The following is a 26,908-nucleotide window of genomic DNA, read 5'->3' as shown; positions in this document are numbered from 1 at the left end:
AAGCTCATATATATATATATATATATATATATATATATATATATATATATATATATATATATATATATATATATATATATATATATATATATTATTAGGGCTGTTTCGAATGCCATTTTTTGAGCTTCGAAGCTTAGGTGGCAATCAATATCGAATATTCGAAGCTTCGGTGGGTGGGGCTAAATATATAATAATAGTGTCGGTTTGCATTTGTATCATCTTTCACGACTTCACGTTTCACTCTTCGGCATCGTAAATGTGTTGCGGCAGACCCAGTGGAGTGCAGTGTTGCATTTGGTGCAATATGATCAGGTGGCACACATTCTTTAAATATTAATAAACATTTAATAATCCTTTAAATAGAACAGTTTCCGGTATGCATTACACAGGCAGGTTTATGCTCCGAAAACGGACAGTGCACAAGTGATACAAAACACAAAGTCTGTTGAGAGCAAGAACTTTAATAAGGTATTAATAACGAACCTTTCTTTAAAACAAATGAATCCCAAAACAGAAATTAAATTAGTAACACACAGTGATTTCAACAAACTGTAATAAATAAAGAACACGGTAGCATGCTTATAAACAGTTGAATAAGAATAAATTAATTGTTTTTAAAATGACACAAAATGTAATATCTATTTTATTCTATATAAGGGATTTATTTAGTCTTTATTTTTACAGAAGTCACGTGTTGAAAAAAAGAAAAGAATATTCGAATCTCAAAACTGAAAATCAAATGCCACCTCACCGAACGAATATTCGAATATTCGATTATTCTAGTACAGCCCTAATATATATATATATTATACACACACATGCAAATATTTCTTCAATATATACCTGAATAAGTACACACACATATATCTTTTGTAAACTTTTATTTTGGATGTGATTAATGATGATTAATTGATTTAACAGACTTAAAATGTTACCGTAGTCCGATTTTATAAATATATAATTTTTAGAATCTGATTATGTAATCCAGATTACATGTAATCAGTTACTTCCCAGCACCTTACATTCAAAGCCTTAGAGTTGTATGATTGCCATCTGATAACAAATCTGTGTAAATCCCTTTGGATAAAAGCATCTCCCAAATGCATAAATATCAATATGGAGAAACATAGCAGGATTCTCATTTATCCATACATGATGGAGAGTCTAAGTCAGAGAAAGATCTTTTCTATGGTAAATTTATTCATAAATGAAATCCAGATGGGATTTGCAATTAAACTAAAGTCATTTGCACTCTTTATATGGTGGAAGTCAATCATCATTAAACCTTTACAAGTAGTATAACATATAAGCAAAACACTATTGTGACCAGTCTAACTATCATTATTATTATTTTTTACAAATCATAAAACATAAAATAAAGCATTTTTAATACAAAACAATGTGTTAAATAAATGTTCTTGCATTAAAATACTTACAAGTAATACAAGAAAATCTGTTTATAAATCCCATAGATATTTAATATTATATGAACCTCACTAAACATTGTTTATATATGCAGTTATTTATATTTTAATCAATATTGTTTGATTTAGTGTGTATATGTAAAATGTAAAAATGACAATAAGATTCAACAAGTTTAACTATTACAAATTCTGGGTTTGAACCTTCGCCTTTTTGGTTAGCAGCCGAGTTCATTAACCACTACCTGAAGAACTTATTAAACTCTAGTGATGATCTATTGTATTGGTCTCTCTATTCGAACAGGACATCAATACAATAATGAGCTTTCTTGTGATATGGCTCCAATATCTCCCTGTGAATGTAGCCCTGTGTGCAGCTCCTGAAGATGGAGGATCCAATTAGTGGAGGAGCATGCCGTAAATCTCATGATAGAAACGTTCTCAGAAATCCAACATCTAATATTCTTCAGGGAGAACTTCTCTTAATATTCTTCAATCTTCTTTTTCACTCAGTGGAGGACCAAATCTATTAAAGTAGTTGAAGTGTGATGGATGCACAAACCCACGTATCGCAATAGGTAAAAAACGCTTGCTTTTGACACTAGAAAATTACCTAATCTGTTACCGTGTAGAAGGGTATAATCTTTTCATAAATTATTGATTCTCTCTAATAATTCATTAAACAATGTTGCTGAATAAACAGGCAGCTGAGAGCATATTTCAGACGTCAGCATATGCAATGGATTACCCTATAGCATTGTCAGCTGAATTAAAAACCTCATGAAATGCTTTGACGAGCACAGTTTTTTTCCTGGGTTTCTATTTAAACGGGCGCTGAGGACGGTGCAAAAAATTGTGCTTTTAAAAATGTTTGTTACACAAGCTACACAAGTATATTGATCTCTCAGCCTTGAAACTAACAACCAGCTAACAGGGAACATTCTCGGAATTTTGAACACTTAGAACTTTGCCAGAACGTTCGAAGTTCACAGTTCCAGAATGTTCTGGCAAGGTTCTCTCAAAGTTAAAAACAAATGGTCATCCAGAAACGTTAATAGAATGTTTGTTCAAAGTTATCTGTTCTTTAATGACGCTTGCACAACATTAGCATGAAAACATTTTTTGTACATTGTTCATGGAACTTTTTTTCCGAAACGTTTTAGTTTGGACGTTTGATTTTTTTTTTTTTTTGTAAACATTACTACTTGTTTCAAAACTTTCAGAGAACATTTAAAAGTAACATTCCCATAATGTTTGCAAAATTATAAAATGGACTGTTCCTGTATAGAGTGGGGCAAAAAAGTATTTAGTCAGCCACCAATTGTGCAATTTCTCCCACTTAAAAATATGAGAGAGGCCTGTAATTTTCATCATAGGTAAACTTCAACTATGAGAGACAAAACAAGAAGAAAAAAATCCAGAAAATCAAATTGTCTGATTTTTTAAAAAGAATTTATTTGCAAATTATGGTGGAAAACCATCGCCTGGATGCCAGCCGAACCTAGCCCCGCCCACAACATTTTTAGGTCGGGCAGTTCGGTCTGGCCTCGCTCCATAGAGGAGTGATTATCCCCAAACAGAAACTGTTCGGACCAATGAAATCATCAGGGCGGGCTTTAGAAGATGACGGACAGATGATAAACAGTAACGTAATCATTCACGTCATCAAAGGGGCTTGGATTATATTTACTCGAATCCTAAACGGAGAGCTTGTTTGTATCTGCATTGACTTTCACAATTTCTCTCAGAAATTATGATCATGTTGGGTAAGTACTCTGTGTATCATTAAATTATGTTATTTTTTTACAACACCGGCTAAGATCGTTTATTCCAGTGCTTGTGCAGACAGGGTTGCCAAGTTTTTCACAACAAAATCCGTCAACTACTAGCCCTAAACAATAGCTTCTCGGGGGGTTCTCCGGGGGAAAAATGGCGTTTAGAGGGTAATATGTGTGTTATTTTGGCAAGGTTGCCTGCTAAAATTTGCACTCATGGGTCTATATATCACATAATAGTCGCTTCAACCCTTGGACAAAAAAACATGGACTTGGTAACACAGTGCAGTTGAGCTCTGTTGACATCTGACAATGCGTCGCTTTGTTGCTCTGATTGGTTGTAGGTCTATCCAATTGAGGTCTTTCCTGGTTCGGTTGAAACCCCCCATAATCACAGCCCAATGAGCAGTTTCAGACTAGCAGTTATTCTGACAAGAATTGAGTAGAATTGACCACGTCAGGCTTGTGGAAAATAAGTATTTGGTCAATATCAAAAGTCCATCTCAGTACTTTGTTATATATCCTTTGTTGGCAGTGACAGAGGTCAAATGTTTTCTGTAAGTCACCACAAGGTTTTTACACACTGTTTCTGGTAGTTTGGCCCATTCATCCATGCAGATCTCCTCTAGAGCAGTGATGTTTTGGGGCTGTCGCTGGGCAGCACAGATTTTCAACTCCCTCCAAAGATTTTCTATGAGGTTGAGATCTGGAGACTGGATAGGCCACTCCAGGACCTTGAAATGCTTCTTACGAGGCCACTGCGAAGACTGCAGAAGACTGCAGATTCAGTCTTCCCAGCCATTTTGTTTCTGGTGTCCTTTGGCAGCTCTTTGCTCTTGGCTATAGTGGAGTTTGGAGTCTGACTGTTTGAGTTTGTGGACATGTGTCTTTTATACTAATAATGTGTTCAAACCGGTGCCATTAATACAGGCAACGAGTGGACGACGGATGAGCGTAAAGAAGAAGTTACAGGTCTGTGAGAGCCAGAAATATTGCTTTTTTTTGTAGGTGACCAAATACTTATTTTCCACCATCATTTACAAAAAAATCTTTAAAAATCGGACAATGTGACTTTCTGGATTTTTTTTTCTCATTCTGTCTCAAATAGTTGAAGTGTGCTGATTATGGAAATTACAGGCCTCTCTAATATTTTTAAGAGGTAGAACTTTGGCACGATTGGTGGATTACTAAATACTTTTTTGCCCTACTGTATCATGACAATCGGATTTGTGTTTAAGTGCTATAATCCCGGGTGCATCTATTAACACAGAAAACGTGAAAAGGACAACACAGTAACTTTTTTTTGGTAAGCCTTTCTCTGCAAGCTTGTGAAAAAAAAGCTGCTCAGATGTCTCTCCCCTTCTGACATAGGAAGGGGATCATATTATAATATCGCCACACCTTAATCTGCACGTTTCCACCCACGGGATGGAGATGAGGTGCCTGGTTGCTGAAACCGCTCACTGCTCGTAACTTTAGTAGCTTTAATAAGAACACATTTCTTACTCGAATGTTGCTGTTAAATGCTAAAGGTGAAGAGATAAATATGGCAGTATACGGCAGTATCCATCAAAACTCGTGTGCGTGGCCAGTGAAATGTGACGTTGTCACTTTACCAGGAATCCGCAAATGTGTTAACATTCATAAAGTAATATTAAAATATTAAAATAATGTTATTTCCTTGCTGGAAAGTATTGAATATCCGCCTTTTTCCTCACTAACCCATTGTGTTTTAGGTTATGTGAAGTTCCACTCAAAAAGACAAACAAATCATTTCAAATTATAAGGTTGTGCTACATATAATCGTTATCTGTCAGTTTGACTGAATGAGCTGTAAAATTTCCTTCATGTTCTGTTTTCAGACTTCAAGAGAATAACGTGACGCTTGGTATAACAAGAATATCTATGTCGAGCTCTTTTCAGTTGCTACATTTCCCACTTTTGAGTATTGTCTTTTTTTTTCTTTGTATATTGCTGGAACGGTATGAAAAAGGACAACATGTACTGCGCATTTATGGTCTGCTCTCCCGATTTAATTTACGATATATCCCATTAATAATTCACCGGAATGCACTAAGAATCTCTTGTTTTTTTCCTCAAATCCTCACGTCATTTTCCAGGTTTGTTTTCACATTGGTGCTTCATATGTAATTGTCTCCTCTTTTCACTTCTAATCTTTATCAGCAGTGTTTACTGGAACATTTCCAAAGCAGCTAAATATAATATTTATTGTCTTTCACAATGATGGAAGTCCCTTTGAATTATCACTCAATGTTCCAGTTAATAAACATTTTTAGTTAAGGCAATTTATGTTACATAACACAGACATATTAATATGGTGTTATTTAACACGTCTGTAATATTGCTGCAGTAATACTCTGGGGTTATGCATGGACTGTTGTAGTAATATGTTAATGCTTTTAAACTTTTAAATGTCCTTTTATTGTTCGGTGGTTGAAGAGTGAGTAGAATAACGTCATCTCATCAAACCCAGTTTTTTAAATGCTTATTATTGCATTCATAGAGCAAACCTTTTGATGATTGTTTAACATAGCTACTCCTATAATTCCTGCAAAGCATCATGGGGCGTAAGAAAAAGCTGAATAAATATCTTTGGGATATCTGAAGCATTTTAGAGGTTAAGGGATACCGAATGGCTTTACTTTTTCTCTTCGTGTCTATAGCTTTGTGAAGCGGTCGTCATTTGAGAATGCTTGATTATAGACGCCATCTTTCCCGCCAAGGCTTGAAAGTGTGATTCCGTTCTCTTTGTATCTTCTGTCATCCTCTTCTGCAAAACCAGCACCTTTGTCTTTGGCTCTGTGGTGGGAAACCATCATAAACAGCTCAGGTCAGATACAGGGAAAGTAACATCAAGGTATGTTGGACTCTAAGGGTGCTTTCACATCTCTAGTTTGGTTCATTTGGTCCAAACAAAGGGCATATAATTATACATTGGTGCATTTTTCAGCTTTTTTGGTTCCTTTTCACACCACACTGATTGCTTTGGTCCAAACCAGTTGAAACAAACCAAAATGCAGTCACATGACAACATCCACATCACTACGACTACGGCAGCTTGTTTAGTCTAAAAATGATTAGTACTTTTGCAGTTGGTTCTGTTCGAGGTCGGATCACGTTCTCACCACAAACAAACCGCTCCAGAGTTTGTTTGAAAGCGTACCGAGACCACCTCTTAAAGGAGGTCTTGGTACAATTGTGTGGTCCGCTTTTGGTGCGCACCCGAGTGCGATTGCTGCTTTCACACCTGACCCAACAAACCGCACTAAAGAGGGAAACGAACTCTAGTACGATTCAACCGAACTAAATGAGGCAGGTGTGAAAGCACCCTAAAATGACGCTTACACCTGGAACTAATAGCCGCGTTTCCACCGCAGGAACTTTGAGGTGGTACTCAGTGTGTTTCAACCGCAGGAACCAGGGTCTAAATGAAGTTCCGGGTAAATATGTCCCCCTCCAAACAGCCCTGCTCGCGAGGTAGTACTTTTTCAAAGTTCAGGACCTTTCGAGGGCGGGACTTGGGCGCTGAACATGCTGATTGGTTGAGCTCACGCAGCATTTCATTTCAACCAGGATTTTGAAAGTCTTTTGAAAGTCTTTCTGATTTCAGAAAGTCTTTCTGATTTCAGAAAGTCTTTTGTGAGGTTCGTTCTGCATTCAGTAAATATCAGTCTTGCTCTCTCTGTCTGATGGCTCGCGTTCGTCTCGGCCATCTCATGGTCAATGTCCGTAATAGCTGATAATAAAATAAATCTAGCTTTACGCTTTCAGAATACACTTAAGTATCAGTGCTCTTTTCCGCCGTTTTGTTAATTACCTCTTTAGGCAAAAATGATTACTGTCCGTCGCTGACTGGGAGGACCATCTTACATCATGGACTAATTTACCTAATCTTCACGGTACTTTAGACCGCAGTGGAAACACAGACAGTAGCATGTCTGGGGGGAAAAAAAGTTTCTGTAAAAAAAAAGTTCCTGGTACAAATTGTTCCGGGTAATTTTGGTGGAAACGGGGCCAATGACTACAAGCTCATGCTATATTAAATTAAAAAAAATGATTATACAATTCACAATTAGAGATTTTTCTGGTGCAAAAAAACATGAGGGTTTTTGAAGGAATCAATAAATCTCAATTGCAGTGACAGTATTGAATCAAAACATATTTACAAAAATATGACCTAATTTATATTAGGGGTGTAACGATAACGAAATCAGTGCAAGAGGAAGCCACTGTATATAGCCGTCTCTCACCTCTGTCCCGCATCCCTTCACCACCCCATTGCCTCACTCTTGGCTGTTTCTATCCCAGTCAAGGACGGGGAGTACTATGCGTTCGGGCCAAATTCCCGAGCTCGGAACCCTCCCCCGAATGCCAAATGCGCATAAATTAATATGGTTTCACGTACGCATAAACTCGCGAGTTAATGAAAGTTATCATGAGCGTTGTAATGTTTGAAGCGGATGTCATAGCAAATTTTAAAATGAGCGATTCATTCATAAGACCGAATACAAACCGGAAGACACACAACGAGCGCAGCCTTAAAGAAAAGTGTGGGGTCTTTGAGATTAACGTTGAGTTTAGTTTGCTCTGCTGTAATATGCGCATACATATACAAAAGCTCAGACAAAATCTGATCACATGTGGGCACAGGGGATTCAATGTGTGTGATCAGATCACCTGAGATGGATGTTAAGACCAGGTGCTTCATCAAACAGAAAATTAAATTAGAGATTACTGACCGTCGTCTTTTGCTAACTGTAGACATCAGCAAAGCCATGATCCCCACAGCCACCACACCTATGACCACACCAAACACAATGAGCCACGGAGGAGTGTCGTATGTGACCGGGGCCGCCAGTGTCGGTGGGATCCCCACAAACTCCAGGGTCACGTCCGATAACAGGAACGCATTGTTTATGCGACGCTTACTCTTCCTGGAATTATAAATAATGTGTTAGGAATCTGGCATGCTAAGGACAATCAGTGTGGGAAGTCAATGGTGCGAGACCTGATTTATTAGATGCTGTAGGCTCTTAGGGAAAAAAAGGTTCAAAGAGGTTCTAATTATAACTTTAGTGTTCATAACTCAAATTTAAAGAATGCGTTATGCCAAAAACAGTCAAATATGTGACCCCGTCTGTGAAACCCCGGCTAAAGTCGCAAAATTTAATTATGAGATTTTGATCGTCAAAGTGCCACAGCCATAAAAATGAAGAAAATAGGTAATTTGTGTTTATTGCTGCAAATGATAAATTATACCAAGGGGTTTGAGATACAATACTCATTTTTTCATTCATAACATTATAAATACTGAAATTAGTGATTTTATTGACACTACACTTTATACTTTTGCACAAAAAAAATATCGGATGCAGGCTCCCTAAACATCGATTTTAATAATCTCAGGGGGTTTTCATCACAACAAGACCAGCTGATTCGTATGATAGATCGGTTCAGAAACTTATTTTTTTTACCATTAGGAAGAGAAAGACAATAATACCAAACGGCACGAGCGGCAAACAGGTCATTGCGACTTTAGCCGGTTTCAGTTGTCTGGCGAGATATTTTCGTGTCATCGCCAATATTTTAATATTTTCTTCTTTGTTTTGTAGCTCAACATTGTGCCAATAATAACCATCTTAATTTAAAGTCATATTAGGCCTGCTATGTGTCAATATAAAACATGTTGTGGATGGTGGTGCGTCAGATGAATGCAGTTTTTCCCAACCGGGGAGCGCGGGGTGCTGCGTAAAAGGTTTCAGCACGGACTTTGCATTACGGTTCATCTCACATCTGATGACGCATCTTTAATATAGGTTGTAACTTGAAAATAATTCTTTATGTATGTTTCTGTCGATGGATACACGTGCTGGCTCCTCGGTGATACATTACAACAGCGATAATAATAAAAGAAGTGGGCAAAGCGGTCTCTCTTAGTAAACTTTGTTCAATGCATGTGAGTGCTGCCGTATCTTCGAATATGAATACGGGTGTAGAGCCAGAAGACGCGTTTGAGAACTTGCGTGCGATCGCGATGTGAGAAGATTTGTCTCTGTGCGGTCATCCGAAAGCGCGCACATGCACGTCTCAGCGCGCAACTATTGACTTCTCTTTCAAGTCTTGCGCTTGAACGGACAAACTCACACAAGAAGTAGCCGATGTCCACATGTCCATCTTGATGAGTATCCAAGCAGACATAGTCTGAATATGCCTTAAGTTAACGTACAGTCGAGAAAGCAACACCCCTGGGTCTTAAAGAGGCAGTAGCCTTTACTGCTGTCTGTTTAATGTCAAAGAAGATTAGGAATCACTCACTGCTCTTGATTGAATAGCTTTTGTAAGTTTAATAAGGATTCATATTTAATGTAAACAGTTAAATATGCAGTAATTTTTCATTTGATTACTTTATTCAATTTATTTACCTAAAACTAATGTTGGACCTACCTGAAAATAAAAGAAAAAAGCATTATTTTATTATCTTTACTCAATAGTAATTATTTGTGCTGCTGCTTGTATTTAAGTTAATTGTTCTTTTCTTTATTTTTATTTGACAGTAGTCCTTTTTTCCATGAACATAGCAAATACCGAACCATACAGAAACCGTGAACCTGAAACTGTGAACGTAAACCTAAAACCGAATCGTGAGCAATCTGTACCGTTACACCTCTAGCGTAACATATGCGAGGGGGTGCCATAAAATGTAGAACATTTTCAAAGTGCGCCATGACTGAAAAAAGGTTGGGAAACACTGGATTGATGAATTAAGTTATCTAGGCTATTTGACATGGCAGCACTTAAACGCGAGCAGGAACAGAAAATAGCTGATCACTTAAACAGCTTTTCCGATATTAATCTCGGCGGAATTACCCCAAATAATGATATAACCAGGTTTACTGAAGAAAGTGCAGGTTTGGAACAACATGAGGGTAAATAAATGATGGCAGAATATTCATTTTTGGGTGAACTATCCCTCTTTTCTTTTTCTTTTTTTACTCCAGTATTGTACTTAATGTTACATAGTAGCCCAGTAAAATAATTTAAGTTAGGATTTAAGATTTTCTACTGAAATGTAATATATTAATTAATTTATATATTAATGACTTTTTCCATGGATATTTAATTTTATTTATAAAGTTATACAAATAATTTCAATTAATTGACATGGTAATTGTTGCTACAGTCAAGCTCTTGTACCCCCAATTCGTTTGAATGTTTTTGTGCTTTTTGGACATGCATCATAATAAATAAGCCTGTTTTACAAACCTTTAAAAATTTTCCCATAACTGTGTCATATATCACTGAAAATGGGAGAATCTCAGATATAATGTGGTATATGGCTCATATGCAGGTTAATTATGCATCAAATGTGTTGCAGTTTTAAAAATAAGCTTGTGTTTACATTGGAATTTCTCAAAAACATGATTTTCTGAGCCCGAAATTCAGCAAATCTTTAACATAGCCATACTCAGTAAATATTAGAGATATCGAGGTTATATTTTTAACAGAATGTTCTTTACATTATGTAGAATGATTTTATGTAGAAAACAGTGAATCACAAAAAAATGACTTTAGGAGGGTTTTCTCAGGCAGGGTCACATATAAGGAGAAATGTCTTAAATGACTGCAAAATATGTTTTTTATTTATCTTTTAAAAGTATTAATATATTATCTGCAAGAACATTTTAAGATTTGAAGTAAACTACAAGTGCACATTAGATACAATTAAGATTACAAGGATAGCTGCTTATATAGTTGGCATTCAACAAGGCAACTCACTTGGAGGGTTTAATACAGCTGACATTTTTGCAATACCATGTGCAGTCTACCATTTAGTAAGCTATCAGCACATAAAGTCTAAACCTCTCACCTCACAGCTTCTTCCACTTGTTCTTTGGGGATGAGTTGATTTGGATGATCCGGCGACATCACCACGAACACGAATGACACTCTTTGTGTTTCATTGCACACCAGTATGTTTTCAATGCTGGAAAAGATGGTTTAAATGAGGAACATTTGATTTTTGTGAGGCTAATGGTATGGCTGGTGTTTGTTGTGTGGTAATTTTGTTTGCAGTTACTGGAAAAATGGTTAGAAATTATACTCTGTATTGCATTTTTTGGGGTCTAAAAGAGAATGAATGCACTGTAACTGATAAAGCAGCCTAACACAAACGTACATACAAATTGTGTGGGATAAGGCTTTTTTAGAGAATATATTTAGAATTTTGTGTTTCTTAAAGGTGCACTATGTAGTATTTTTGCAGTAAAACCACTAGGCCAGTGTTATATATTTTGTTCAGTTGAGTACCTACAATATCCCAAATGTTTCCAAACTATTTGTAAATTGTGAGAAAATTGCTATTTTAACTAAGGACCGGGACGTTTCAGCATAGCGTTTTGACAGGGTTCTTGCAGGTTTCAGTAAGTTAAATTTAAGACCTTTTTAAGACCTTTTAAGACCATTATGAGTGAAATTTAAGACCAACACGACGCATTACTAAAAGCATTATAAATGATCTCAGAAACTTTCAAACATTCTATTTTTATTGATTCAGTTATAGAAACATTAAATAAACTCAGAAACTGATATCAAAATACTGAGTCCGATATTTTCGCATGCGGTTTTTCGTATTCCGAAAAATTTGTTACGCACAGAGATCTTGCACACTGAGTCCGATGCGTATTAATGAATGCGTTACGGGGATAAAAACGCAAAACAAGACAAAGTGTCGTCTAGTGAGAATAATTTGTTTGTCCTGAGGAGATGTGGAGAGACTCCTGTGATCGCGTAGAGTTTCCCCTCCTTATCAAGCGGGATCAAGACCGACCGATTAAAAGTGTCAGTTTGATGCTTTGCTAGCGATACTGGAGACACATATTAAAAAGAAGACCACTAATTTCCGTGAATCAATTGATCCCGAACACCTGGCAGTATGTCTCTGGATCCGAACACACACACACACACACACACACACACACACACACACACACACACACACACACACACACACACACACACACACAGAGCTTTACAGAGACTTGATGTGCTATAATTATAGCTGTGATATAATAATATTATTTGTGGTATTTTTGCTAGAATAATAATTTACAATTTACGCACTTCCAAAAATAAATTCAACCTCACGTTATGTCAATCACGCTTGCACACTGCCTCCGAAACTTTCGTCCGTCAAAAAAAAATTTCTGCGTTTTCGCATCCGTAAAAACGCATTTTGAGACGTTTTGACAACTCAGAGCCACCATACATATTATTCTAGCAAAAATGCTACAAATATTATTATATCACAGCTATAATTATAGCACATCAAGTCTCCCCTTACGAAAGGAAAATATATTTACCAATATATTTTCTTGAAATATATTTTAATATATGGAATAATATATTGATGGCATTATAAAATAAATTATATATTCATGTAATATATTGGAAAATATACAAAATGATGGCCGCTTTCAATATATTGCAATATATTGGAAAATATAAATATTAAATCCCATAACGTTATATGTGAATATATTGCATGATATTTTCAAATATATTGCAATATATTTTTGTTTCAGAAGGGTCTGTAAAGCTCTGTCTGTCTGTCTGTGTGTCTATGTGTGTGATCGGATCCATAGACATACTGCCAGGTGTTCGGGATCAATTGATTCACAGAAATTAGTGGTCTTCTTTTAAATATGTCTCCAGTATCGCTAGCAAAGCATCAAACTGAGCCACTGAAACTACAACTTTGAATCGGTCGATCTGGATAATCCCGCTTGATAGGGAAACTCTCCTCTCTACGCGATCACAGGAGTAACGTTAGATGAACCCATTATCTCCTCAGGACAAACAAATCATCCTCACTAGACGTCACTTTGTCTTGTTTTGCGTTTTTTTCCGTAACACATTCATTAATAAGCATCGGACTGCGAAAATATCGGACTCAGTGTGCAAAGACCCATGTTCTTTGAAAACGCGCGTAGACAAGTGCATACCAGACAAAACAACCAACCTATGATAGGGGCGGATCTACGGTTGGGCCTGAGATTGACAGCTGCCCACCCAGTCAGATCAAATACATCAGAATACATTACGCTTAACCCTATTAGAATGCGAGTGTTGGCGCCAGCATATTAAAGCGCTATTTGACCGTAAATCCTCAACATTTGGCGCGCTTAAAAAAATCCTTAAAGACAAATAGCGCTTTTTGCCAAAATATGGTTTATTACGGTAATTTCTTGCTTTCCGTTTGCCAATCGCAGCTTTCTGAAAAGCTGAAGGAAAAGTGTAAGGAGTAAAAATGCATGAAGCAGTCGGGTAAAGAAAACTAAAAGGATTTGTTTCTGAACGGAAGTAAAAGTTTTAAGACTTTGGTAAATTAAATTTAAGACCTAGGATGAAAATCTGGGCGTTTTTAAGACTTTTTAAGGCCTTAAATGTAACTTTCTGAATTTAAGACTTTTTAAGACCCCGCGGGAACCCTGTTTGAGCGAGTCGCCTGTCAATGGCGTCATATCTGCGTTACCCTCGGTTTTATTCTGCAGAAGCGCTTTACTCTGAGCAGTGTGAACATGTCACAGCAGCGCCGAGCGAACGCACAGAGTAACGTCATAACATCCTTTTAAACACACTTAAATGTATCTAATATGATAAACAGAGCTGCTTTACCTTATAATCATGACCGGAAACGTGGAAGTGCGGGAGCCCGGCGACTGTGTCCCGTCATAATACAAGTCCCGGTACTCGCAAGCCGTGTGTTTGTGTGACAATCGCTCCAGCGGCCGTGCTCAGCTCCACAACACTCGGTCCTGCTCTGCTTCACTACAGTAATGTTAATAACCGCATCCATGAACGTGATTTCTGCCCGAGTCCTATTTTTCACCGGCTGTGAGGTGAAGACCACATGTCCCAAGATACTGCACTCACACTTGGCGACATCAAACTACACCTTTGTTTAGAATAGGCGCCCTACAGTGGACGGAAAGTTGCATTGTACACCTTTAACTCTGTTTCATAACTTGTATGGTTTAAATCAATTTTTTTCATTTAAGTGTACTCAAAAGTTGGTAAAATTAAATTTTTTATTATTTAATATAATATCTGCTCTTTTGAATTTTCAGTTTATCAACGAATTTAGAAAAAAAAATCAGTTTCCACAAAAATATTCAACGTTTTCAACATTGAGATAATAATCAGAAATATTTCTTGAGCATCAAATCAACTAATTAGAATGATTTCTGAAGGATCATGTGACACTGATCACACACAAAAAGGTATAGTGGAGGTACAATTTTGTTTTGTTTTGTTTTTTGTTTCTTTGGGGAACAAAATGTTTAACTGTACGTCAAAAGGTACACAATTGGTCCTTAGGGTACAATTATACCATTGTTATCCTCTACTTAGAGCAGGGGTAGGCAAGTTCGGTCCTAGTCAGGACAGTCGCTGTCCTGCAGAGTTTGGCTCCAACCCTGAAAGACATCTGTAGAATCTCTTATTGAGAATTTACAGGTTTAGATGTTGATGAATAATTAAATATGTTTGGTCACCATTATGGTGATCAGTGTTTCCTTTTGTTGGGCAGTTTGACTCTTGGCTTTTTATGTGAGTTTGTGGTTTTTGTTACAGTGTTAACAAAACACATAATCTGTTCAAATCAAAAGAAGCCATAAACAAAAATGATCATGGAGAAAAATGTTTCATTAAACTTATCACTGACTAAAAATATTAATAAATAATATTCACCAACAATACTTTCTTGCCACAGATCAGACATTTATGCATTTTTAGTTTTAAATACAATCTAAGGGGGAATTTTTGTTAGAGATATCAAGAATCAGCATATGAACCTCAACAATGGTGACATACTGAATATGGCAATGCATGCTGGGAGCCATGAGTTTTATACTGCAGTGGCTTAGTAGGGTTGGAGCTAAACTCTGCAGGACTTCAGCTCTCTAGGACCGAACTTGCCTTAACTTAGAGGAACAAAAATGTACCCTTAAGGGTACCAATGCCCCTGATGGCCTTGAAAGAGGTACAATTGTGTTTATTTATGCAGTTTTGCTTCTCAAGTAAATGCATCTTGTTTTAAGGATGCTTAGATATTAATAAAATGTTCTCCATGTAAATCACACAATGTAAGTAGACTTGGTTTTCTGGTTATCTATACTGAATGCAGCCAATCAGAATCACCCAGACGCTGGCATCTCATCAATGTAACATGATGCTGCAAAAGAACCATACACTCTCCCTATCCAGCGTCTCGGCATCAATCAATACTGCGGTTCTCTCACAAACAAGCCTGAAGCATCTCTGCAACACTTCAGCTGTGAGATTTCACAATCGTTAGGGGCCAATATCTGGCTGGGAAAGGTTAACCGGAATTGATTTCCCTTGACCCATTAGCGTCTATATCGGCCCGTAATTACACCCGTTAAATTAATCAGTCTTGCTTTCCTTGCATCCGTGAGCGGCTCAATTGCATGAATATAACTAAGGGGAAAAAAAGATTAAAAAAATACATTTAATCCACTAAAACAGGTCATCAAAATGACAACATGCTTTTTTCTTTTCACCTGGATATGATCACTGTTATTATTGAATGTGTGAAATGACTGCTAGATCATAGGGCTTTGGTAATAATCCGTCATTACACAAAATTATATCTACTCATTGCACATCACAACTCATTTGGAGAAAAACTATGTAGACGTAGCGGAAAGAAACTTTACCTGATATGTGATATTTTGTCTTTGCCATATTTCATTTTGAAGCACATAATTTATCTCATCTGAATAGATTCTTAATGAATATTAATGTTTTATCTGTCAAATGATTAATACGTGGTATAGATAACTCGATTGAATGTATCACACTATGAGAGTTTCATTTCACTAAATTCGCTAGTTATCTTTATGAAAATACATTGTTAAAGCAATGTGAGCGGTACTTATAGGGTGGTTATTGTTAGTTTGTTGCTATGGGATTTTTTTTCCACCTGTTTTACATCCGCCAGGTCTGAGCACAAATCATTGACATTATCCTAGGGCAAACAGAGTGGGATGAGAAACATGCCAAAGCTTGCTACTTAATGTCTAGAGTTTGTTCAAATTCCTAACTCGAAGTGAAAAAAAGAAAAGGAACTGAAAATAATATGCTACAACAATGGCAAGAGGATAAGGAAGTCTGTTGAAATGCTGGTCTGGCCTGGAAGCTGATATAGATTTGCGTGTCAGCAGCGTAGCAATGGAATCTGAGACCGTGCTATCAAATTATTTGCCGGAGGGGAGACATATAAATTGGAAAGAGGAGAGGGCCGTGATTGGAGCCTTGGGGGACACACTGCGTTAGACTGGAACAGTACATGATCTATGTTCCTCAATAGATACAAATTACTGCCTTGTGCTAAGAAATTGTTAGCCATGAGGAAAACTCTACCAGTAATGCCAATGGCTGATAAGCGGTGAGTAGGATATTACATTAGACCGCTCCAAAAACGGGTGGATAAAGATTTAATGCTTGAAATACAAGCAACACCTCTGTAATTTTAAATCTAACATAAAGCGGTGTACTATAACTTAATGTAACGTAGATAACAGAAGCAATGCAACTAAATTCACAGCAATATAATATTATGGGCCCTATTTTATTTTATTTTGATTGGTTTATTGCACATTACGCCCCAAACGCAATAAGAGACTAGATGACCCTTAGTTCAAGTAGGACCGCTTAAAACAGCTCAAACATGCATTTTAGTCTGGGACTAGTGGTATATAATATTAAAATTGGAAGCTCCTCTGTAATGTAATATTGTAATGTAACACAAAGCAATGAAACACAATGAACGTATAGAATACTATGCAATTCAAAGCTATATATGGTCATGTAATCTTGGTTTATCTGAAACATTAAACTCCTCTGTCATGTAATATAACACAATACAATGTAATAATGCAAAGCAATGCAACCAACGCCTAGCAAAACAATGCAAATTGATTCAATGTGACTCTGGTTTCATGATTCACATAATTTAGTCATGTTTGGAGATTACACACCGGACAGTTGTAATCCCTGGGTTAGGTTAATGTTCTCATTTGAATATTCATGACATGAGTAACTTTGATTGGACAAGTACAGCATGCAGCAAGCAGGCCAGTTTTAATAACTGCTTTTTCTTCTGGAAATACTGCGGAATAAATCACTTTATTGCCTTCTGAAACATCACCTGTTTCCCTCTGGTACTAAAAGTACACGCAGCACTTGGAAGTGTCTGCAGCTGTGCAAAACTCATGCATATTTAATGAAGCAAGCATCGAGGAAGTTTCCAATTGGCTGTCTGTTGCTAAACAACCCATGTTGCTTTTTATCACCTCGATGTTTCACACTGTTGCAACCGTTGACTGGTTTATAGCCTTGTGGGGACATTTAGTCCAGCCAGTGAAGACAGAATCTGACCCACTCCCCCACATGCATAACGAACAAATGGATATGACTCTTACTCAACAGCTGTGGTCAAATCATTCAGCTCACGTTTTCAATCACAATCAAAGTGGTCATCACAAAAACGGCCAGGGATTGAGGGGTTTTGGTGTTGATTATCTTTTGTTAAGCGTGTCAGCTGCTCGTGTGGGAGAGCGGCGGTCGGGTCTACTCACGTATACGCGCCTTGATTATTTTGTCTCATCGCAAACGCCAGAGTTGATCGGAACAGAAACATCTCACTCTCATTCCACTTATACTGAGAGAGAGGGGGGACATGTTTAATCATTTAACATATTGCATAGGTGATCAATATGCCTGAATAAAATTATGAAACCAAATGAAAAGTAACAGAACCAAACTGTACCGCATTATCTCCGAGGGCCGTCTTAATGCTGAGTCTGACTTTAAATCCATCTTGACTGTCTACAGAGAGAGAGAGAGAGAGAGAGAGAGAGAGAGAGAGAGAGAGAGAGAGAGAGAGAGAGAGAGAGAGAGAGAGAGAGAGAGAGAGAGAGAGAGAGAGAGAGAGAGAGAGAGAGAGAGAGAGAGAGAGAGAGAGAGAGAGGGAGAGTTTATTTAATCACAAAACATCTTGGGTTGTTGTTGTGTAGATCCGTGTACTTCCTGTTCTTTCTGGGCTGATAAGGCTTCTGCTGAGTGTCCTTATTTACCGTCCTCCTAAAAGATCCTGGTTTGGGAATTCATTTGTCACTTTATTTCTCAGTGGTTTCTCAAGATACTGAAGAGAATGAGATAAGCTTAGATGCCAAACATGAAACTGAGTCTGTTTGGTCAGACAACAAAGTGGCATAATCAGGTTTAGGATGTTTAGACGCTTCGCAGAGGATTTTTATCCTTATTTAAACTCTCTTGAAGTTTCATTTCACTGCAATTTCACACTCCCTCTGAACAGTTTCACTATCTTCTTTCCTTTAAATTTATCCTGAATTGAGTTTATTTTCCCTGGTAGGTGAATATCTCCAAAACATCACAAAATAATAATCAAAAAAAGTTTTGCGTGAAGACAGTGAGCTGTGTATTTTAGGAGCATTGTGATTTTTGCAAGTGCATGATTATTATTGTTAACTTAAACTAAATCCACAAAACCATGAGGATAAAAAATGTTAGTTTAGTAATAAATAAAAATATTAGTAAAACAAAAGAAATGGAAAAACTAAAGCAAGGTAAAATCTAATTTGGTTTAACTTGAAGTACTAAAACAATTTATGCATTACATGAAGTAAAAAACAGTGACTAAATGACAGTTAAGCACATTTCCTATGTTGCATTACCGTAACAAAGATTATTCTCCCCAAAAAGCATTATAATTAATTTTTTTAAATGGTGAATTTGCTCATAAATAGGCCTACACGATACTGAAGACAAGTTTGATATGCAGTAATTCGTTAAACAATATAATATGGGATATGATAATGTACAAAACAGAAAATGAATAATCAAATGTTAAATAAAACTGCTTTGTCTTCACTGTATAAAATTTAATAAACACTGATTCATATTAAAGCTATAAAAGTTATGCAGTCAATAGCTGAGTGTCTTTAACTAACTGACAGAATGCAGCAGGAATATTATGCTACGTTCACACCGAACGCGAATGGTGTCAAAATCGCGGCTAGTTTGACGCGTGAACATTTGAATCCATTCGCGTGTCCGCAACAAATTGGACGTGTGTAGAAATCGAGAATTTGAAGCGAAATAGACGTACGTTCAAGCAGCTCCATGAGATATAGGCCATGAAACTCTGCCTCTATTCATTTTCATAAAAAAATATTAAGCATTAACAGCCACACAAATATGGTTCAGCAAACTCACTTACTTTACATGGATTTCCTGGATCTTCACTGCATGTATATTTTTATATCCTCAAAAAAATATAAAGTTATGAAACTTCACTTTGCCCTCGGTCAAAATGATTTGGCAGGCAAAAATAGATTCATTAGACCACAGATCGCCCATTAGATGTACACAAGACGAATTATATCTCATGTTTAACCTCTACAGAGGCATCCGAGCCAGCGGCAAAACGCCAGAAGGACTGGCCGAGGAAAGGCTGCTCTCGCCGGGGTTAACGAGTGCTGAGCGCCCGGTGATCGTCTGGAGCTCACAACTCCAAAAAACGCAAGATCATTTTTGAAATAGGTGCTGTCTTTATAAATAAACCACATATTTTAGCTTTAAACAACTACATTATCAACTGAAACACAAAAATAACTGTATTTTTTTTAATTATGCAGGGTTTCTCATCACATCACTTTACCACGTGACAGCAGCAAGCAGCCTCCTCATTGGTTAACGCAGCGCGAATTGACGGCAAAAGTTTCAAAATTTTCAACCCGGCTTAGACGCGAATTTGCTTCAAACGCGTGAATGTACAAAAAGCACCATTCAATGCAAGACACTCAATTCGCATTCGGTGTGAACGTACCTTTAGGCCGCTGTCACTTTATGAGCTAATGCACGAATTATATGTTACACACGTTTTTTTCTCTACACTTTTTATTTTAACTTAAAGGATTAGTTCAGTTTAAAATTGGAGATGCTTTTTAAAGGGGGGGGGGGGTGAAATGCTGTGTCATGCATACTGAGCTTTTTACACCGTTAAAGACTTGGATTCCCATCCTAAACATAGACAAAGTTTCAAAAACTAACGTTGGACGTTTGATGGAGTATTTCTGTGTCAAAAATATTCCTTCCGGTTTCTCACAAGTTTCGCAGAGTTTTTTTCGAGTATGGGTCTACTTGACGTTAATATAGCGGAAGGTCCTTGTATGGGCCGTACGGCTCTTCTCCCGGTAGGGTGCGCACGCCTGTAAACACTGTCTCAGGTGCAGATCCAGTCCTCCGTGAACACTTATGTCGCGCGCCGCGCTCCACTTTATTCCTATGGGTGACGTCGAGCGACTTCAACGCTTCAGCACAGCATTCCGGGAAGGCAGCGCTGCATTTGAACCGATTTGAACGCAGAAATGACGGGAAGCTTCACAACATCGCTTCAGTCGCGTCGCAAAGTGGATTGCCACGCCACTGCTGTCACAGGACTTTACCAAATCATACCAAAGAAGTGTGTTTTTGACGGAGCGGTCCCAGCGATAAAGGTTCGGTCCTGCTTTGGAAGCAGCCGGTGAGTAAAACTGCTTCAAATGTCTGTGCTGTTGGGTCGTCGCGTGAGTAAACATCAGTAAACGACACAATCGCGTGCTTCATCATTCAAATGCGCTAACGGTTACTCCATTGTTGTTCTATGTATAACGTTACACTAGTCTGACGTGCAAAACCGTTTTGCTTGCTACTTCTAAGGTCTAGTCGCATACAATAGTCCATAAACCGAATCATGTCCTCATAAACTGCTTGTAAAGACACAGAAATGTTGACAGGCCACTAAATACAGTCCATACCACAGAGACAGACGTCCTGCTGTTGCCGTTTCTCCTGTTCAATTTATTTCTGGATCATTATCTGTATTAGCTGAGATAGCCATGGGTTTCTCCACACTTGAGGACGTCACCGCTTTGTTCGCGATCGTCATTCTTTAGCTCCGCCCACACGATACGCCTCCAGGCGCTCGTTTTTTTCCGGAAAGACTCGGTACAGCCTATATTTCTTTTATAAATAGGATAAAACTAAAGACTTTTCGGAGATATGAAGGATGCAATACTACTCTATAGGTACTCAAGATTGACATGAGATTGACTGAAACTGAGTGTTTCACTCCCCCTTCAAACAAAAGATGTTTTTATTAGTCTTCACACATTGGCGCACGGTCCAGCGTGACCTTTCCGACATGATTGTGCAATCAATTGTGCGTGGTGTCGCAGAGCAGCGCAAGATGAGCAATTTAGGTTAAAAAGCATATACATGTTTATTTTTTCTTGAAAATGACCAATGGTTTTGCTAGAGAAGACCCCTTCAGGATTCCGCAGAGCCTCTGAAACCCTTCGAAACTGCATTGATTTGAACCTTCAACATTTTGGTTGCCACTGAGGTCCATTGTGCAAAGAAAAACCCTCAAATGTTCTTCTTAAAAACTTAATTTCTTTTTTCCACTGAAGAAAGACACAAACATCTTGGATGAGATGGGGGAAGTAAATTATCAGGACATTTTCATTTTAAAGTGAACTAATCCTTTAAGACAAAACTGTGAACAAAATACTCACTAAGATGGGCATTTTGACATTGTTTTGTGTTTATTTGGCCATATTAGCTGCGGAAGAGAACTGAATTCGAGATGAGAGGTGTGTGTGAGTGCCGCATTGAGTTGTTTTGCGTGGCGTATTGCTCTGGACTCTTTTTAACATGATGCATTTCACACGTATGTAACCGTCACGTGTCCAGTCAATTCTCTGCTATCTGCGTCGACCTAAAATGTTGACATTTACATAACTTGATAAATTATTAAATAGGGTTGCAAAGTTTCCAGAAACTTTCCAGCATTTTTTGGAAAATTCTTAGGATTTCTGGAAACTTTCTTGAATGTTTTTGAAAATGATCTGGAAAGTCGTAGATATGTGCATTTGTGATATTTTGATTAATTGTGCAGTAGTATAACTGTAATTAGCATTCATGTAAAAAAAAAAAAAAAAAAAAAAACAGCCTGTATTTTTCTTCTTTCTGTCTAATGAGTTTGGTCTGAAGCATGACCCGGTATCTGTTCTTAGCATGTTTTTTTTGTGAGATCCTCAAGTTTTATTAATTAAACTGAAAAAGAGAGGACAATGTTATTATGCAATCTGTAAATGCTCAATTCTAGCTGAATTCTAGCACATATTTTAGTCTATTAATCTTCAACAGCCTCTCACGCGGCTCAAAGAGTGCTCCAGGTTTTCTTTCCCCTGTGGAAAAGGACTGTGAGATCAAAAATGACTAAACTGAGAATGAATGACCGACCCTCGACAGGCGCAAAGATCAGAGGAAAACAATTTCACCCAAACGGACACCGATTCTCACACAATTTGCGATTGTTCCTGGGAAAGCTTGAGATGTTTTACCTTTACAAAGATCCTCTGCTACCATGGGCGGCACGAGTATCAGAAGAAGAACTGCGGTTAGCATCTCTCTATCTGGATGAACTTTAACACGTATGCCACTGAATTCAGAGCTCAGAGACTATAAACCGAAGACAGAAAAGGCTGGACGGGGCCGCTTAATGGTTAAGCAATGACTAGCCCTGCCTCCAGAGTGAGAGAGAGAGAGGCAGAGACAGAACAAACACCATATATTCACATTTAGTCTAAAAACTGTCAGCTGAGAACATGAATGTAAATTTAAAAGGAGAGCTGCGTGCTTGGCTGGCTTGGATTGTTTCTGCTGTGAAATAATGAAGTGAAATATTGTGGGAGTGCGTAAACAGCTCTCCTGTTTGCACTCAGGTCTGTGAGCGCATATGAATGTAAATGCGCATGATTTGTCTTTATCATAACAACAGATGTGCCTGCGTTGACCTGCGTTGCTTTCATCCCCTCGCTGTGTTTTTTCGTCTGTAATAATACCTGGCTTCTCATCTCAATATGTAAACACAGCAAACACTGGCTGTTTACAGCTGTACGACGTGTGATATCAACATGTCATTTTGACTTGTGCCTTTCTTCTGACGTTTAAAGTTGTATTGTTTTGTTTTTATGATGCATTTCTGAATATGTCACCGGTAACGGCACTTCAAAGTGATGCGTACTCGCAGCGGTTGGGTCAGACGAGGGTCGTTTCTGAAAAATACAAGGGAAATCAGTTCTCAGGTGAAGCCTGTTCTTTCTGTGAACCCCTGGTGATTGAAACAAAAGCGCTTCTTCTGCATCTTTCCGTTGCTTGTTGAGATGAAAGCTTTACAAGACCAGAAAAAGACAAGTCAGACGAGAAAAAAGAAGTTTGACGGTTAACCTGACACTGCAAGATGAGTAAACGTTCGATGCAGTTAATTTGTCACCTAATAAAGAGACCAGGCTTACTCATTTATTGTCATACCTCAAGTTTCATATATATAAATACTTTTCTGATAGGACTATGCAAGTAAAATAATGGCAAATGTATTTAAAAAAAAACTACTTGCACTAATTGGAAAAAAAAAGCATTGCATTTACCGTGCTTTCACAGTTACTCTCCAAATTAATGTAGAAACAACTCAAAGACAGTATTTTTAAATATTTGTTGTAATGGCATCTTTTTATGAATGAAGGCCTGAATCACTGATGCTAATACAGCTGCTGATGTCTCTGTGAATTGTATTTTATTTTAAAAATATTAAGGTTAGACATTCAACATTAGTATAACTGAAACTGGATATATACAGAAATTGAATAAAGTTATCAAACAGTCCGCATTGCATAAATAATAAATTAAATATAGATTAATCCTTATTAAAGTTGCAGTTTTCTCTGTTACATTTGTTCTTTGATTAACATTAAAGGTCCCGTTCTTCGCGTGTTTTCGAAGCTTTGATTATGTTCACAGTGTGCAATATAACATGAGTTCATGTTTCGCGTGTAAAAAAACACAGTATTTTTCACACAATTTACTTATCTGTATACCGGTGTTTCCTCTGTCCTAAAAACGGCCTGATGATTTCCTTGTTCTATGAAGTCCCTCCTTCAGAAACACGTAACGAGTTCTGATTAGGCCAGGACTTCCCGCGCTGTGATTGGACAGCAGCTTAGCGCACGTTGCCCGGAAAGGTCCCGTCTCTTACCATAACGGGGAGATAGGGAGATACGCGCGCTCAATGTTATTGCAAAAATGTCTATATTGCCTTATCAATTTGAGCCGGAATCAGACCGGAGAATATCGAAGAGGATCGATTACAACCTGCTCAGGAAAGACTTTTGCTGGATGTTTCAGAATGGTAAGCTGTCTATTCAGTAGTTTAAACTGATCATTACAAACACCAACAATCGATGGTGTCTGAATGAATTACTACACTTTTATATGCTAAGTTTTTCGGATTAGTTTCAATTACCATCTAACGTTAGTTAACACAGCTAAACAGCGTTGCACTTTGTGTAATGAGTTACATAAACTGTTAAACGGACCGACTTAAATAATAAAATACACTTACTGGTTGTGGTCCATAAACAACGCCTTCTCCAGACAAAGAGGGAACTGCGTCATCTTTTAACAATAATCTTTCTGCGAATCCGGCATTAAACTGATTGAGATTGAGGAAGCAGTCCTCGACAAAAAATGTGCTGCACATAGTTTTAAATTGTGATTATAATTTTTCGGAACTGAGTTAAACATGAACTGTAGCCACGATCTCTACGTACATCGTCTGTGGGAAGGCCAAACAAAGGTGATTTGACTCCGGGATGAAAATAACAGCGTTTTAAACACACTCTACAAAAACAACGCTTCCTATTCTCGACGTGCGAGAGCAAAAGGACCACGCCCCCTATTTTGCGTGTTCTTGTGGGCGGAGGGTTAGTCAACAAACGGTTCTAGTGACGTCATTCCTGAAGGAAGTGCAGGGGTGTAGTCCAAACCGGCCGTTCGCTTTAGGCTTTGAAAGGGAACTTCTGTTAAATAAAATATCTCGCTTGGAACTTTGAGCTTTATAATTTTACAGGTATTATTTATGCTCTAACAGCAACATTACACACTAACTAAAGTTTGAAAGATGGAATCGCAAAGAATGGGACCTTTAATGACAGACATCAGCCACTGGTTTATTAGGCTGCTGTCACTTTAAGATCTGCCGCTGCCAAACGCGCATCTCATTTTCTCAACTCTTTAAGTTATTTTTAGACGTTATTAAACTCATTTAAAACTGCTCTTATGAGGATTCTCAACAAAACAGGCATTTTGGCGTAATTACAGTAGGGCAATACATTATTTAGTCAGCCACCAATTGTGAAAGTTTTCCCAGTTAAAAAGATGAGAGAGGCCTGTAATTTTCATTATTGGTACATTTCAACTATGAGAGACAATGAGAAAAAAAAATCCAGAAAATCACAAGAATTTATTTGCAAATGATGGTGGAAAATAAGTATTTGGTCAATATCAAAAGTCCATTTCAGTACTTTGTTACAACCCGTTCTCACTCCCAAGGCGTCAAAATCCGAAGCATGGTCAAGTGCCTTCCGCGTCACAATTAAGACGCTAAAGGTGCCCCTGGGCGTCATTTTGCGACGCGCTGGGTGCTCCATTCATTACAATGATAAACCTTTGGCGTCATAAACAGACGCATTTAATTATTTGCGTTTATAAAAGCAGACATGATTTTATTAATATTTAAAGGCTACTTTTATATTTTGGAGCAACTAACTCCACTCCTACCCTAAACCTACCCATATCTAAACAATATAAAACACATACCAGGCAAATAAATGTACAGTCACAGGTATTTATTGCAAAAACTGACCAAAGCAGTATAAAAGTATTAACTCATGTTGCATTCCAAGTCTTCTGAAGTCATACGATATCTTCATGTGAAGAACAGAGTTGATCTTGATGTTTTAATCGCTGAAATGATGATCCCGCTGCCCCGTGAACGAACTCATTCATTTCTCATTCAAATAATTCAAAAGACTCCTGAGCATGACGCAATCGGTCACAAGACACACGAGAGCCAATGACATTTTACAATCAATGCTGACGTAATGACGCAATTGGTCACAAGACATACGAGAGCCAATGCAATTTCACTATGAAATCTCACGTAACCGGCGCCAATATTTGAAATTTGATTGTGTTTGTTGATGATCTTCTGCGGATGGAGATGCTGATCGCTTTTGGGGATTTTCTTCATACAAATCAATCGTTTGGCCTCGGAAAACTTGGATTATTTAACTTTTTTGAATAACTTGTGTATGCAGTCGTATATGTCAGGCTATATCCTGTGTTTTATATCATGTTCAGACAAATGGGTAGGTTTAGGGATGGGATGGGGTTGGGTTACATGTTAAGCATGTCTAAATAGCGTAAATAAAAGAAATGTAAATAAAATTATGCTTGCTGATTAAATTGAAAAACACACTCCAACATGTCATAATGGCAAAATTATAAACTAATACAATTTCACCATGACGATAACATTACTAATACCCAGCGCGTCTGTGTATGACGCCAAAGGGTTCTCACTGAAATGAATGGAACACCCAGCGCGTCGAAACATGACGCCTTGGGGCACCTTTAGCGTCTTTATTGTGACGCTGAAGGCACTTGACCATGCTTCGGTTTTTGACGCCTTGGGAGTGAGAA

The 26,908-nt window shown here is 37.7% G+C and overlaps 2 protein-coding genes across 2 annotated transcripts in view; one reads left to right on the top strand and one right to left on the bottom strand.

Annotated features, from left to right (window-relative positions):
- Positions 1–26,908, top strand: part of reps2 (RALBP1 associated Eps domain containing 2) — a 129,616-nt gene that overhangs the window by 35,133 nt on the left and 67,575 nt on the right. The window lies entirely within an intron of this gene.
- On the bottom strand, positions 867–22,848 carry cltrn (collectrin, amino acid transport regulator). Its single transcript, XM_067445568.1, has 6 exons — positions 22,711–22,848; positions 18,069–18,127; positions 17,878–17,960; positions 11,085–11,201; positions 7,957–8,151; positions 867–6,016 (listed from the first exon to the last, which is right to left on the bottom strand). The coding sequence occupies exons 1-6, from the start codon at positions 22,772–22,774 to the stop codon at positions 5,875–5,877; spliced, it is 660 nt and encodes a 219-aa protein (XP_067301669.1). The 5' UTR covers positions 22,775–22,848; the 3' UTR covers positions 867–5,874.

Source organism: Pseudorasbora parva, chromosome 6, assembly GCF_024679245.1.
Source record: "Pseudorasbora parva isolate DD20220531a chromosome 6, ASM2467924v1, whole genome shotgun sequence".
Taxonomy (NCBI): Eukaryota; Metazoa; Chordata; class Actinopteri; order Cypriniformes; family Gobionidae; genus Pseudorasbora; species Pseudorasbora parva.
This window is presented reverse-complemented; position numbering and strand designations above follow the sequence as displayed.

Excerpts from the sequence above, each read along its gene's own strand:
- cltrn (XM_067445568.1), bottom strand. The coding sequence starts at position 22,774 with ATGCTAACCGCAGTTCTTCTTCTGATACTCGTGCCGCCCATGGTAGCA. Across the intron at positions 17,961-18,068 it reads CGGCCCTCGGAGATAATGCG|TATAAGTGGAATGAGAGTGA; the intron begins GTACAGTTTGGT and ends CCTCTCTCTCAG. Across the intron at positions 6,017-7,956 it reads ACAGTTAGCAAAAGACGACG|AGCCAAAGACAAAGGTGCTG; the intron begins GTCAGTAATCTC and ends TTCCCACCACAG.